This window comes from Myiozetetes cayanensis, unplaced genomic scaffold (genome assembly GCF_022539395.1).
Source record: "Myiozetetes cayanensis isolate MyiCay16 unplaced genomic scaffold, myiCay2020 scf3, whole genome shotgun sequence".
Classification (NCBI taxonomy): Eukaryota; Metazoa; Chordata; class Aves; order Passeriformes; family Tyrannidae; genus Myiozetetes; species Myiozetetes cayanensis.
The window spans coordinates 6,341,436-6,356,476 of record NW_026087521.1 but is presented as its reverse complement, the minus strand read 5'-3'; the positions used below and the strand labels follow the sequence as shown (position 1 = coordinate 6,356,476).

The window sequence follows — 15,041 nt, the reverse complement described above, 5'->3', positions numbered from 1 at the left end:
CGTAATTCTTCTGTCCATCTTTTCATTGTTCTGTTTAGAAAAAGCATATTCTTAAAGTGCTTTAAAAAAGATGGGATATAATCATACTGTGCACCTTTTATATGTATATATTAAAAAATAAATATATATAGGTATGTGTTCTCCCATATGCATTTAAAGTGCTGTGGAGTGGGTTTTTTGTTGGTTTTGTTTTTTTTTTCTTCCAAATAAGATCCCGAAGTTCGTACTCCAGGTTTAAAATTCATGTGGTGCTTTTTACACTTCTTCAGAACCGTTAACTTCAAAGGGGTGAGCGTTGCAGTGCAGTTTGTGCCAGAGCCTAGTGCAGCGCTGAAATGGGCTGCACTGTGTGTCGTGTGAAAAACTTGGCTGGCAAATTTTGTATTAAAAAAAAAATCTATTTAATTTGCTTTTCTTTAGCCAATTGAGCTCTACTCTAAATGGAACTCAGCAGCCGCTGCCTGCGTGCACACAAGAAGTTCAACCCCATCACAGAATTAAAGTTAAAACTCAAATACGTAATTACCATAATTCTAAAATGGCAACTTTTTTGTGGCAAATTACTGATACCTTAAATTTTTGTGGTGTTTTTTTTTTAACCGATGTCTTCAAACTCTTTCCCCCTCCAGGTAACCTTTTCGACACCACAACGGACCATCTGCTAGATGCAAACCCGGATTTTTCAGTTTGAATTTCACATCAGTGTTCTTAGCAGATAGAAACACCCTCTCCCGTTGATAACGTTCCTGCAAGCTCGGCGTGAGAACACTGCAGGACGTGGGCATCCACACAGTTTTCCTTACAAGTCTCTGTTGTTTCCATGCATTTTCCATATAAAACCACCGGATTGCTTCACTGTTCTTCATCTTAATTGAAGGTGATTTCCCTCCGTATCCAATGCATTACTGAATTAGCGGGGCATCCACTCTGAAGTCGTTCTCTTGCCTTTATTTTTCCTCCATGATTGTATTTTTCCACGTGATTGTATGCTTGCCAGCAGTGTTTCATCTTAAAGCCACGCAGAAGTGGTGACTCTTCCTGTCCCCAGGGACCAGGGTGGCATCTCTCTCCATCCTGAACCCTGGGGGCTCGATGAGCACTTGATTTGCCGAAGCTCTTTGCTTCTGCAGACCCACTTTTCCTTTCCTGGCTGCTGCGGTACCAATGACCAGTCGTACACAGCTGTGATTAAAAAAGTCCTTGCTGGATTTAGGTGGAAATAAAGCAGGATTCCTCCCAGCAGTCTCCCAGTTACAGCAAGGAGAAACTATTCCTCAGTTTCCCCTCCGTGGTCCTAGTGCGGTGGCTCTCGAGCATCTTTGCAGAGCAGATTGCTGGAGGTGGTTATTCTCCCCTCACCGTTCCCCCCAGCTTGCCCTACCACCGCAATCTCAAAATGTATTAATCTTTCAATTTCCAGGAAGAGGGTCTGCTCACCGTGATTTTTCAGCCACTGCCCTTGGGAGACAATATTCACCTGTTTTTAAAAAAAAGTCACCTTTCGATTGGCACTGTATTGATATCTCAGCAGCTGAGTGAATCGATCAAGAAATTGCACTACCCTCTTAGACGTGGAAAGGGTCAGTCCTTTCAGGTCAGGGCTGAGGTAAAACTCTACACAGCCCTCCATGCGAACCTTCACTTCTGCACCTTTCATCAGCACTAAATTCACTTTAAAAATGTCGGGAAAAAAATCTAGAAGGTCTTACCTGCAACGCCTGTCGATCACCAGGTAGTTTGAGCATGTTTGCTGCAATTCGAGGGACAGCTTGCTAGAACCTTTACCATTGTGTTTCCTTTCCCTGTGTGTATCTTAGGTACATTTGGTTTGTTTGGGTTTTTTTGTTGTTTTTTTTTTTTTTTTGGGGGGAAACTATTTGGCCTTTTGAGTGTCTCAACAGAAGTGCTATTACACAATGGGATGGTTTTCAAAATACTTCATGTTTTTCTTTTTTTTAAATAACAACCCTAAAGCCCGTTTCTCAGACGTCGTAGAATACCCACAAATAACACTGAAGCCAACGGGAACGGTTTGTTCTCTCGGCACCTGAGGAACGAGGCTCCCAGCCCCTCCCCACCCACCTTCCATGGACTTTTAGGAATGACCATATTCTCTCTGAAACTGTGGAATAGATTGAATGTGCACTGCAAACCTTAAATTTTGAGTCTTTTCCTTCCTTCGTGGCTTGGAGTTGCCTGCGCAGGGCAGGGGTCTCCAGTCCGTCGTGTCCGTATCGTAACCCTTCAGCAAGGAAATCAGCATTTTGTAAATTTGGAAGATTGCATTTGTGTTTACTTACTGTGACTACTGTTCAGACTTTCTTCAGAAATCTTTTTATAGGGTTTATTAGAGAGAAGAAAAAAAAAATCATTCCATATTTAGGTAAAAACGTCTCAATCTTCTGTATATATGTTTTATTAATATGTAAATATTTAGATATTTTTAAATTACTATGTTCTTAATAAAGCGACAAGGGACTAGTTGTGAAATGGTGTATAACATTGTGTCGTGTTGCCGATCTCTGGGAAATCCTCTTTGTCAGTTCAGAAAAGAAAACCTACAATAAATAACTTTAATTGCATGTGCGTCCCTGTGTTCTGTGCTGGATTCACAGATTTTAGAGGAATTACCTGGCAATTAGTGGACTACACAGGGAAGAGCCTAGGAAAACCTTAAAAGTTCCCACCACAGTGCTGTTTTTCCATCTGGCTCAGCCGGAAACCATGCTCCCTGCCAATCACAACAACATCTATATCCAATCACATAATAACTCTTGAGTATTAAGTACTGATATGCTTGAAGTCTAATTTTAATTGAATTAGGTGCCTTTGTAATCTGCACTTAAAAGGTTAAGCTCTGCTTCTATGGAAACAACACAAGGGAAGGACAAACCAACACTCATAATTTGGAGTAGCTGCAAAGATATATGCTTGGTAATTCATTATCACACCCTCATCAAATGTTGTTTAGCCTTAGAAAATATTTCCTGCAAAAACACGTTCCTGGTAATCTTCCATCAATTACAAGGAGCCAGTGGAGTGAAAGAGTGGCTCGCCACACCTTTTTGGCTTTATGTAAGGAGTGCTAGGGAAACGCTGCTGGTAAGAAGTCCGATGAGAGTTCCCTTTTCATTTTGGTGCCTGCACGGATCAGCTGGAGCCGGGTACCTGTGTTGCATCCGTATGGCATGGCACGAGTTAGTGCAGGCCCTCCCCACTGGGGAGTATGGAAAGAGCAGCTAAGCCATAGATCACAGGGTGGTTTGGGTTGGAAAGGACCTTTAAAGTTGCAACCCCATTACCATGGGCAGAGACATCTTGCACTAGACCGGGTTTCCCAAAGCCCCATCCAACCTGGCCTTGAAAACTTCCAGGGATGGGGCATTCACAGTTTCTCTGGCAACCTGTGCCAGTGCCTCACCACCCTCACAGTGAAGAATTTCTTCCTAATATCTAATCTAAACCTACTCTCTTTTCCTTTAAAACTGTTGTCCCTTGTCCTGTCACTGCAGGCCCCAGTAAAAAGTCCCTCTCCATCTTTCCTATGACTCTGCTCTAAGTATTGAAAAGCTGCTACGACGACTCCCCAGAGCCTTTTCTTCTCCAGGCTGAGAAACCCCAACCCTCTCACCCTTTCTCCACAGGAGAGGTGCTACATCTCTCATTATCTTCGTGGCCTCCTCTGGACCTGCTCCAGCAGGTTCATATCTGTCTTGTACTGGGAACCCCGGAGTTGGACACAGCATTTTAGGTGGGCTCTCATCAGAGCCAGTTAGAGGGGCAGATTCACCTCCCTCGACCCGCTGGCCACACTTGGTGTGATGGAGCCTGGGATACAGCTGGATTTCTGGCCTGTGAGTGCACGCTGATGGGTCATGTACAGTTTTATATCCGTTTATCCATCCATCCCCAGTCATCTAATCATAGAATCCTTTAGATTGGAAAAGACCCTTAAGATCAATTCCAACCACTAACCCAGCACTGCCAACCCCACCACTAAACCACGTCCCCAGGTGCCATATCTACACATATACCTCCAGGGCTGATGACTCCTCCACTTCCTGGGCGGCCTGTGCCAGTGCTTGACAACCCTTTCAGGGATTAATATCCAATCTAAACCTCCCCTGGTGCCATTTCTGCTTGTCCTGTTGCTTGTTAGTTGGGAGAAGAGACCGACCCCCATCTGGCTATGACCTCCTTTCAGGGAGTTCTAGAGAGTGACAAGGTCCTCTCTGAGCCTCTTTTTCTCCAGCCTGACACCCCCAGCTCCCTCATCCGCTTCTCATCAGACTTGTGCTCCCGACCCTTCCCCAGCTCCGCTGCCCTTCTCTGGACACGCTCCAGCACCTCAGTGTTTTTCTTGTAGGAAGGGCTCCAAAACTGAATCCAGGATTCAAAGTGCAGCCTCAGGTGCCAAGTACAGGGCAACAATCACTACCCTGGTGAACACACTATTGCTGATACAGGCCAGGCTGCTAAAGTGTGGCTTTGTTTGTTTGTTTGTTTGTTTTTTAACCAGTGAATACACTGTTATTTGTAACATTTAAGTGGAGCATCTTAAATTGTGTTTAAGGTACAATTACGAGCAAGAAATGTTGCTGTGTGCTGCGATTTGCAAGGCACTAAACCTCATCTGTGCTGCAAAGCCACCAGAATGTACTGCTGCCAGGCTGCAGTTCCACCTGTTGAAACAGCTTTAGGATGGAGCCAGTGCCATTGTCAGCACCCACACATGAGCTCCAGCCCATCTCCAGCATCCTTGCTGGGCCATTCATCCCTCTGTCCTGTGTGCAGGACACTGGAGATTAATAATTTGGGTGAAAAAAATCCTTCTGAAGCTGAAGAGGAAAAAGGATATCCTGGTAACATGAAAGGAAACTGGAGCCTGGGCTTTATAAAAAATGCATTAATTGCGAGACAAGAAGAAAGTCATCTCAGGTGCCTGTGACATGTTGGTTTAGAAACGGCTGGCTGAGTCTTTTGGGGGAAACACAGGCTGTCACATCAGAGTGGTTTGGGGATGGGTGGTCCTGATGCAGCCACCCCTCCAGCAGAGAAACCTTCACCCCCAAAAACCTCCCCTCTGCTGAGGCCTCACTGGGAAAGCACAGCTCTCCTTTGCTGGGGAAGGGAGGGGACGTGGTCCTGGGGAAAAAAAATGCATGGGGCCTCCTAGAGAAACAGATGTAGCCAGGATTTTGCAAGAAAAACAACCCCCTTGTGCCTGTTCTCCCCTAAATCTAAAGGAGCAAAATGCCTTGTAGGAGGTACTGAGATAGCCTTCTACCTCCACTGGCTCTCCCACTGCTCGAGCATCCACACAGCTGGGCTGGGGTGAGCACCTTCACCCCTTGCTGCCACACTGTCATCACAGAGAGGCACAAGAGAGGTTTGTACAAGTAGGTCAGGTATGATTTCTCATCCGTCGACTGCTAATAAAAGCCACCGATGTGAAACCTATAACATTATGTGTATAAATAATTTAGCTCTGGTGTGTAAACATCAATTCTGGGCTTAAAAGAACCCATAATAATTCCATGAGCTTTTTCTCCTCCCCTCCATGCATATGTTGTTATGCCTGACTGCTAGTGAGGGCAGAAAATAGATGATCATGGGGGAATTTGGAAATGGGGGACACAAACCTTTGAGTTTCTGCACTAGCTCCTTCCTCCGCCCAGATCCTCTGAGGTGTGGAGGAATCCAACATAACTACATTTTAATGTGTTCACAACACCACAGTTGCCCCTGAAGCTACCAACCAGCATGGGGTGAAGAGGTTCATCCACCTATGCCCAGCAAGAGCCATCACAGTGATCTGTGGCTTCTTCTGGAGCCTGGCCATGGGGCCAGCTTGGGGTGACAGCCATCACCATGGCCAGGGATGTCCCCTGGTCATGTCCATCACCGGCTAACTCAGGAGAAGTGTCATTTTCAGGTGATGCCTGGGCAGGTCAGGGTGGATGGAAAAGGCCAATCCATGCAGCCCTGCACTGGCCCAGAGTCACCAGGTGAAAGTGAGTGTGGGCTGGAGAGGGACGAGGGGGCATTCGCACGTCAGGACAGTGTGAGCCGCGCCAGCTGCCCGGCGAGTCACCGTGAAGTCAGCGCGGATGGCTCTGGACTGGAACCAGCATGTGGCTATTGCCATTACTGCGGCTTAGAGAAAGCAAAGATTAATGTAATCATTTAATCCCGAGAGATTTCATGATTCACCGACTGTATCTCATGTCTCCATTCATCACGGCACGGGGGATGTGTGTAAACTGCTCTGCTCTTAGCTGGACCTCTGCTCCCTCCTGATTTCCCTTTCCCTGAGCTCCTGCACGTGCACTCAGAGCCCAGCTCTCCCTGTTGCCACATCCCTGACTCCTGACACAGCTGTGGCAGGTACTGCCCACAGCATCCAACCCACTTTTTGGCTGGTGACGCCATCCACCCTTTGTTTTTCTTGATTTTTCCTAGTGATGGCTCAGTCCCCAAAGCCCACCTCCCTGGCCTGATGCTGGCAGCAGCAGTAGGTTATCCACTTCCTACATATTCATCTACCCTGCCTGTACGGGGATGATGCTGTGGGGAGAGCCAAGGGCAGACAGACTGGGCTGGACACCCTGCAGGGAATGGGGTTTGCCTCAGTGTCAGAAACAACCTTTGCCTGCATAAAATTGGCCCAACCACCACAGTGTGGTCAGAGAACAGGACAGCATCAGTGACACCTGGTGACTCACAATGTATTTGTCCTTTCTGTCCCTCTGGTCCAGGATACCACACAGGATCTGACACCACAAAGACACCCTGACTGGGGATCCTGCTGCCCTCGCTCCCTCCCCAGGACTAAAACACAGGCAGAGGTTCCTGAGCAGCCCATGGCCACCCTGAACACCCAGGTGCTGCTGCCAGTCCCCAGGAAGGGGAGTCAGAACATGGCAGAGGATGTGCTGCATCCCACAGAGATGGAGCTTTGGGTGCTGCCACCAGACCTCCTCCATCTCCTGGCTCCTCTGCTCAACAGGGCATCACCTTCCTGGCTTCATCACCTGGACAGCATAGAGTGCCAAACCCCAGTGCATTAACACAGATTTTGCATTTAACATTCATTACGGACATGAGCTCCTTCACTGCCCTCCACTGAGCGTGATGGATCATTCCCCATCTCTCATTTAAGGTCTTCTTGGGGAAGACCTCCTGCCTTGGCCGTGGGTCACCCACACGCAGGCCCCCAGCACCTATCCCACAGGAGTGGCATCCCTGGGGATTGCCCTGACCCAGGTGCAGCACCTTGTACTTGGCTTTGTTGAACCTCATGATGTTCACCTGGACCCACTCCTCATGCTTGCCACCTCAGAGGATGGCATCCCTTCCCTGCAGCACATCATCCACACCACTCAGCCTGGTGTCACCTGCAAACCTGCTGAGGGTGCCCCAGAAACCCCTTTTGCATCGTTACTGATGATATTAAATAGTACTGGTCCCAGTATGAGTCCTCGGGGGACACCACTCCTTACTGGTTTCCATGTGGACATGAAATGTTTGACCAAACTGTTTGGATAAGGCCATCCAGACAATTCTTTATTCACCTAACAGCTCCTCCATATCTCTCCAATTCAGAGGCCAAAGTGTAGGGGAATGTATCAAAGGCCATCCAGAAGCCCTGAACATGAGGCTTGTAGGTCATACAGGATCCAACACTGTGTGAAGAGTAATCAGGTGGCACCCTGGCTCACCCAGATCTTATCTCTGTCACAGAGTCAGACACTCCTATCCATTGAAACCCCCTCTGTGTTGGGTCTAGAGTTGATGTGGGGCAGAGACCTCTTCTCCTGACTCCACAGATCAGGTGCTGTAGATGCACACAGGATGCTGGCACAGCAACACCCACCCAAGAGGCTCTGACCCAGGAAAACCCAACCTTGGCACCCAGAGCCAGGACTCAAGAGGCTCCCTGTGTGGGCGTGCAAGCCCTCTGTGCTTCATGCTGCAAGTTTTGGTCCTTGAAACCAGAACACTGCTGGGCCGACCTTGAACAGCTCTCACATCTTCTCTCTCCTCCTCCATCGCTTCTCCAGGGAGGGGTGGGGGGAAGATGAACCCACCCACCCACCAAACAAACCACTTTGCTTTCGTCCCCCAAGCCCTCCTGCGAGAGCGAAGGTTAATGCACAGGCAGCGCTGCCCTTCCAGGGAGGGTTCGCTGCCGAACACCCGATCTCTTCCTCCAGAAACAAATTGCTCTTCAACTATTGCCATCTTGTGGCGCCTGTGACCCGTTACTTGTTCCTTTTATCTGCTAATGGTGTTGGTGAGAATCAGCAATGTACACAGGCAATTTTAAAATGAAATGTAAATGAATCAGAAATGCCTACGGAGGAGCCATTAGCATAAATCCAATCAAAGGGCTTTGTTTAACTTGTTAAAAATGACTAAATATTTAGTGAGTGTGGGTGGGTGAGGTGATTCTTGCTCACATTTGGGGAGTTTTAGAAGCAAAACTAATGCTGATATCTTAAATGGCTGAACTTAAAAGCAATTTTCTACCCCAAACTCTGCCTCCTCGGTCTATATCTCACTGGAATAGTGTCCCCTGTTCAAGATCACCTCTAAAACATTATCTTTGCTTTTAAGAGCAGTTGACTCAATTAACAAGGATATTTGGACTCTCATGAGAATTGCAGGGGTCTTCTGGTGGAGTCCCATGGAGCAAACCCTGCTCATCCCAGTCATGCCAATGCTCAGATGGGATGCTGAGGGTGCAATGCAAGACAGCAGCACCAATTGTGCAGGACCTCCCCTCCCCACCTCTGTGATGCACCACGAAGATCACCTGGGGCATGACAGATTAGATACGAAGATATTTTTTACAGCTGAGGGTGGTGAAACTCTGAAGAGGTTGCCTAGAGAGGTGGTAGATGCCCCATCCCTGGAGAAATTCAATGTCAGGTTGGTTGGGGCTCTGAACAACCTCTTTTAGGTGAAGATGTCCCTCTTCATGGCAGCATCTATCAGAAGGCAGAAGCTGTTGCTCCTTCCTGGAATGATTTTGTCATGGAAATGATAACCTGCAGCACAAAACCACCCTCAGCTGCTGAGCTTCAGAGGACAATTAAATTGGTCAGAGATACTGTCAAGTTTCCTTGTGTTCTTTGGACTTTTTTCCTTGCCTTCTGAAACAGAAGAAAACAGCCCAGTCTCATGGTGAAAGCTGCAGTTGCTCTGTGTCTGATTGCGACTATCGGCTGCTATGCCATGCCTTGGGGGAACAAAGAGGATGGGGAGAACTCTGCAATGACAACCTGTTCTGGGTGTCCTCCCCACTGGATGCCCTTCCTTTCCCCCATCCCTTTGTGGCAGCGGCAGAAACACTAGGAGAGCCCAGAAGTGGGAGTCACAGTTTTCCTGAGAAAAGCAAAAAACCATGACAGGGATCCATGCTGGTGCAGCTGAATTGGTGAGCCTAAGGGACAGCAAAGAATGGAAGAACCGTTGCCTCAAGGTAGACTCACGCTAGAGAGGTCCATCAAGGACTGTCTCTCGTCAGGTGGGACCCCACAAGAAACAGGGGAGACTCAAAAGCCATTATGCCCTGCAACTGTGGGAAGACCATGGTAGGCAAGTGTCCCCTTGCAATCCATAGAAGACCCCACAGGGCCTGGGGAACCCCCAGCCTCCCATCTTAGCCCAGGAGGGGGTAAGCCCAGCCCTGAGGTCAACACAGAAAAGAGAGAGAGAGAGAGAGAGAGAGAACACAGTTCCAGCTGCAACAAATCAGAGCTGTCGTCCTAGAGGTAATGGAAGAGGAACTTTCAGGGGCTGCAAAATTTTTTCAGAGAGCTGGAGCTCTGCAAATGGAAAAGAGACTGCTTCTCCTCCTGAACTGGTACAAGGGGAGAGCACTATTTCTGTAAATACATAGCACTTTTGCCTCGTTAGAATTGTTGTCTCTAGAGTTCCTTAGTTTTTCTCTTCCTAGTAAGAAATCCTAATATTATTCTCCCCAGTCAGATCTCTTTTGTCTGCATACATAGGCGGGGGTGAGAGAAAGTTGGCCCAGAGCAAACCCTCGACAAGCACCAAAGGCCAAGAGGCTTTAGGCCCGTTTGGCTCGCACACTGCACACCTGGGCAAGTGTTGCTGTGCGCAAGGACCCCTTTCCCTCTTGCCCAATGCCCTGGGGACACCGTGCAACAAAAAACCTCCTGGGCCTCTGTGTGTGAAGACAGAATTTAATATTGTCATGTGGTGTCCAAGGAAGCGCTTGCAGAGAAGGGATCTTCCCTGCACGCTCAGGTGGTCCCAGCAGATGAAGCTTCCTGGGTCACTTCTCCACAGAGCTCCAGCAGCACAGCCAGAGACTGCCCCGCAGGCAAGGCTGGCACTTGCACAGCCTGCAGAGCCAGTCTCAGACCTGCCAGAATCTGGAGGATGGAGCTCTCTGTAGGCCTCTGAAGATCTCTGAGGTTTGAAGTGCCAGGCTGGAGATGGCAGGGCTCTCATCTGTCATGCTCTTCCAGGGCTGGAAGAGAAAGGCCCGAAAGCAAGATCAGAGGCAGCATCTGCAGGGACCCGAGGAGCCCCTCCTGCCAGGGCCATCCCACATGGCAGCTCTTGCCATGGCTGGCAGGGAGCAGGGCCCAACAGGAGGAGCTGGAAGGTGCTGGCCACCAGTACCCCCCAGCCACAGAAAGCCACTCCAGCCTGAAAGGTCTCTCTGCTCTGCCCAAAAGCTCCCCGTCCGTGCTGGGAGCACAGCCCTGCACAGCCAGGGCAAGGATTGCAGCTCCCTGCCCAGGATCCCTGCTCCTCCCCGCCAGCCCCTGCTGACAGCCCGCTGCCCTCACTCGCTCACTCACCCTGGATGACGAGCAGCAGCTCTTTGTGCTGTCCCCTCAGGTACCTGCCGGCAATGCCTGGGCACACACACAGAGCCTGTCAGGGCACAGCTGCCCCCAGCGACACTGCCAGCAGGGCTGAGCCCGGGCCCTTCCCGCATGGTGCCGCCCCAGGGCTGGGCTGGGACAGGGCGGCAGCACCGCCAGGGCACTCGGGGCTCCCCAGCACAGCCCTGGGCTGCATCCTGCTGCTGCTGCTGCTGCAGCGGGGCTGGAGGGACAGCGGGGCGGGAGGGACCGCGGGCTTGGGGCTCACCCATGAAGCCGAGGGCCGCCTCTCGCACGGGCTCCTGTGGGCTCTGCAGGTACGGCAGAGCCTGGCGCAGGTACTTGGCCGCTCTCCTCTTGTCCTTCTGCAGCTGCAGGAACGGCAGGGCAAGCACAGAAGGCTTGGCTCAGGCTCTGCCCCTTGGCCGGGCACTGCCTGCACCCAGCACTGCCCTGCCCTGCCCGCACAGCCCTCAGACCTGGGCAGCAGCTGCTGGGGCCGGGTTTGGAGGGCACAGAGGGCCACCCTGCCCCACAGTACAGCTGGGCAGGGGCTGCAGTGGCCCCCCGGGCTCAGGGGCAGAGGATCCTGGAGGGCAGTGAGGCCCGCACGGCCAAGGGAAGGCAGCAGCGTGTGGGGCGCAGGCTGGTGTCCCACAGGGCAGGGCAGCAGTGGGCAGGGGCACAGGGCCAACCCCACTCCCTGGGCATCGGGGCTGGGCACTTGTCCAGCCTGGGGCTGGGGCTTTCACATCGTCCTTACCAAGCACTTGCCAAATGTGCACAGGGTCTCTGTCATCACCAGGTTCTCCAGATCGCTCCACTTCAGGAACCTGGCCGCACAAAGCAGTGCTTGGCGAGAGACCTGCAGAGAAGTGGAGAGCGGGAGATGAGACCACAGCCCAGGGCACAGGACCTGCGTCCCTGGACCAAGGCCAGGAGGAGGCCGGAGCCCCTGAGATGCCAGGGCAGGAGGCAGCCCAGTCCCTCCCGTGGGGACAGCAGAACCCAGGAGTCCTGACCTTTGCCACGTGCCGGTTGTCATTGTGGCAGTGCAAGAAGAGGGGGAGCAGGCTCTGCACCACGTAGCGCTTCAGGGTCTTTCTTGCGCTGTTGGCTGCCAACTCCATCACCTTGTGGAAGACGTGAATGGAGAGCAGCTGCACTTGGCTGATGTCCTGAGAGAAAGGGGAGGAAAAGTCCTCAGCACTGGCTGCTGCAGGCCTGCCTGAGACCAGACCCTGAAATGCTTTCCAGGCAGCACCCAGGGCCTGTTCCTTGAGGGGCGAGGGGCCTTACGTTGCCGAGGAGTGGCTGGAGCGCCTCAGCCAGCTTCAGGGCAGTGGGTCTGGAGAGCTGGATGTCTGGCTCCCGCAAGTGATCCCAGAGCACAGCCAGGATCATTGCCACCAGCTCTCCATCTGCATCCCCCAGGAGCTGCACCAGGCTTGGTGTGAGGCTCAGCGTGCTGTCAGCCTGTGTGGAACACAGTGTGCGCTGTTGAAGCCATCGAGGGCAGCAGCGCCAAGCCCGCTGCGGCGCTGCAGCCCCACGCTGCTGCCGCGGGGCCCAGAGGCCAAAAGCCTGTCCTGAAGGACTCGGGCGGCTGAAGGGTGAGGCAGGAGAGCTGGGAGCAGAAGCCACAGCTGCCTTGCCCAGCCAAGCCCAAGTGACTGCCTTGCCCAGCCCCAGGTTGCCGGCAGGGCTTCAGCCGCCTATCCCCTTCTCACCATTGATGGATCCTTTCTGAGCACCAGGAGCATCCTGAGCGCCAGGCGATTCCTCTCTGGGCACTTGCTCTGCAGGGGCCTGGCAAGGATCTGCAGGACTCTGTCGCCACATTCCCTCATGTCCAAGCAGTCCAGGACCTGAAAGGCACGCAGCAGTGACAGGGCGCCCGGCCGGCAAGAGCCCAGACGTGCACAGGGCTGGCCCCAGACAGCAGCCCAGCGCACAGGAACCGTCCCGGGCAGCTGTGGCCGTGAGAGGGCAGAGAGCTGGAGGCAGCCGGGCGAGGCAGCACCGGCCATCAGGCTCACCTCCACAAAGAAGGCCATGGCGGGGAGCTCCCAGCGCAGTGCCAACACTGCTGCTTGGCTGAGCAGCTGGAGGAGGTAGCAGCCCATGTGGCGACACAAGGGGCTGGAGACACGGCGCATCTCCCTGTCCGGGGAAAGAGGCACCAGAGAGCCTGAGCTGGCTGGGCAAAGCTCTCCTTTGACAGACTCCCAGCGGCCTGGTCTTTCCCCAGCAGACTGGGAGGGGATGGGAGCGCTTGGGGAGGCGGCTCCTCCTCTGCACCCTCCTCTCCCTGCTTTTTGCAGTTTTTTCGGCCACCCCTCCACAACAAGGTCCTCTGCACCACGCCCACGGGCACTGTGCGGGCTGCCCCCTTCCCAGGGCAGAAGGGACTGGGGCAGCGGGGACAAGGAGGTCTCACCTGGCCAGCAGACCCACGGCATAGTGGTGGGTGTCCATGTGGAAGAGCGTGTCCCAGGCAGCCTTGCGATCCATGGCCATCACCACGTCCTCACACTCCAGATGGAAGAGCAAGGCCTTGATTACGTGCACTGCAAACCTGTGTGCAGAGCAAAGCCCAGGTGACTCTGGGAGGCCTGGATCCACCCCAAGGACATGGCAGGGACCAGGGGACTGGGATGGAGCACCTCTTGGGGTTCCTGGCAAGTCCCTGTTCCTGCCAGCATTGCCTCCAGAAGGTGTCGATCTTCTCTGGCATGGGCTCTGTGCTGATGAAAACGTTGAAGAGCAGAGCCACCAGGAGGCGGGGGGAGTTCTCCTTCAATGGCTCTGGACACTGGAGCCTCTGGAGAATCTCCCAAACCACTCTGATTGCCTACAAAAAGACAAAGGAGCCAGAGAGAGCTCTCAGTGCCCAGATGTGCATGTGGCAGGGCCCGAGCAAGGGAGAGAAAAGGCCAGAGAAGAAGCAGAGGGAGCAGCTGACTGGGTGCTCCTGAACCTGCCCCTCTGCCACATTTGCAGCCCAGTGCCTAAGGTAGGGAGGCGGACTGGTGGGGGAGGATGGAGAGCCAGTAAAGAGGTACTGTGGAGGTGAGCAAAGGCCACTTGCAGGAACTCACAGCCAGGCCATAGATGTGCTTGTGGTCCCCATCAGAGGTGAATGTGCAGTACAGTGGCCACTCCTCCATCACCCTGAGCAGCACTGGCAGCACCTTCTCCACTGTCCTTCCTGACGAGGTGATGGTCCTCCACATGACTGCTGCAGCTCTGCAGGACCAGAGCTCTGTGTCAGGGGGGGTTTGGCCACAGCTCTGCCAGAGCCCCAGCAGCAGAGCCACAGTGCCTTGAGGGGTAGAGAGGGAGCATGGCAGCAGGATGGGGGTCTGAGGTGGTAGGGCTGGGAAACAGGGCCCAGAGAATCCTGGAACTTGGACTGTGTGTGGCAGAGGTTGTGGCACAGGCTTTCCAGGGTGATGGGCTCTAAAGGCTGCTGAGGCCGGAGCCCTGAAGGCAGGTGGAGCCCGTACCTGTCACACGATGGGGCACAGTGCAGGAGGGTGAGCGCAACATCAGCGGGGTGTTCATCCGTCACCCTCCAAAGGTCCCTGAGCAGCCCGTCCTCTGGCAGCACATTGGCTGTGAGGGTCTGGTGCAGGTTCCTCACAAAGGCCGGCACCTGGAGGAGGCACAGGGGAGAGTTGGAGAGCTGCCTGAGCCAGCAACTTGGCCATCTTTGCACCACAAGTGCTTCCCTTGCCAGCACGCCGTGCTGGCCTCAAAGGCTGAAGGGACTGGGCAGAGCTGGCTTGAGGTGCCATCCAATGCTGGCCACAGGCTGCTCACTTCAGCTGAGACGACTCTCTCGGCACCAAAGTGCAGGCTGGGAGCATCGGCCGGGCCCTGAGCGGGCGTGGTGTCCGTGTTGGCCGTGCCCTCAGTGGTGGTTGCGGCGTCAGCCTTGTCCGTGAGCTCAGGCAGCGCGGTGTCAGGGTCGGTGGTGTCCTTGGTCGACGCCGTCTCCCGGTTTGCTGGGCCATCGGCCGGCGCGGTGCCGACATCAGGCTCGGCCTTGAGCTCGGTGGGGCTGGTGTCAGGCTGTGCCATCACCTCCGTTGGTGTGGTCTGGGTCCTTCCACGCCGAATGCTGAAGAATTTCAGCAGCGTCTGCAGGAGAAGGAAGGGCAGGGA

At 53.0% G+C, this 15,041-nt stretch overlaps 2 protein-coding genes across 2 annotated transcripts in view; one reads left to right on the top strand and one right to left on the bottom strand.

Annotated features, from left to right (window-relative positions):
• Positions 1-2,582, top strand: part of BEND7 (BEN domain containing 7) — a 46,884-nt gene extending 44,302 nt beyond the window's left edge. The window contains 1 exon segment of the mRNA XM_050324267.1: positions 630-2,582. Coding sequence (XP_050180224.1) covers positions 630-691 — 62 coding nt within the window. The 3' untranslated portion in view covers positions 692-2,582.
• Positions 2,583-10,836: 8,254 nt separating this feature from the next.
• Positions 10,837-14,743, bottom strand: LOC126644425 (maestro heat-like repeat-containing protein family member 6). Its single transcript, XM_050323771.1, has 12 exons — positions 14,723-14,743; positions 14,381-14,529; positions 13,973-14,120; positions 13,538-13,725; positions 13,312-13,449; positions 12,911-13,034; positions 12,602-12,739; positions 12,171-12,347; positions 11,894-12,049; positions 11,635-11,736; positions 11,140-11,242; positions 10,837-10,901 (listed from the first exon to the last, which is right to left on the bottom strand). Exons 1-12 carry the CDS (start codon positions 14,741-14,743, stop codon positions 10,837-10,839), a joined length of 1,509 nt encoding a protein of 502 aa, XP_050179728.1.
• Between the last annotated feature and the right edge of the window lie 298 nt (positions 14,744-15,041).

Excerpts from the sequence above, each read along its gene's own strand:
- LOC126644425 (XM_050323771.1), bottom strand. The coding sequence starts at position 14,743 with ATGCTCCCAGCCTGCACTTTG. Across the intron at positions 14,530-14,722 it reads TGCTCCCAGCCTGCACTTTG|GTGCCGGCCTTTGTGAGGAA; the intron begins GTGCCGAGAGAG and ends TGCCTCCTCCAG. Across the intron at positions 13,035-13,311 it reads GCCGTGGGTCTGCTGGCCAG|GGAGATGCGCCGTGTCTCCA; the intron begins GTGAGACCTCCT and ends TTCCCCGGACAG.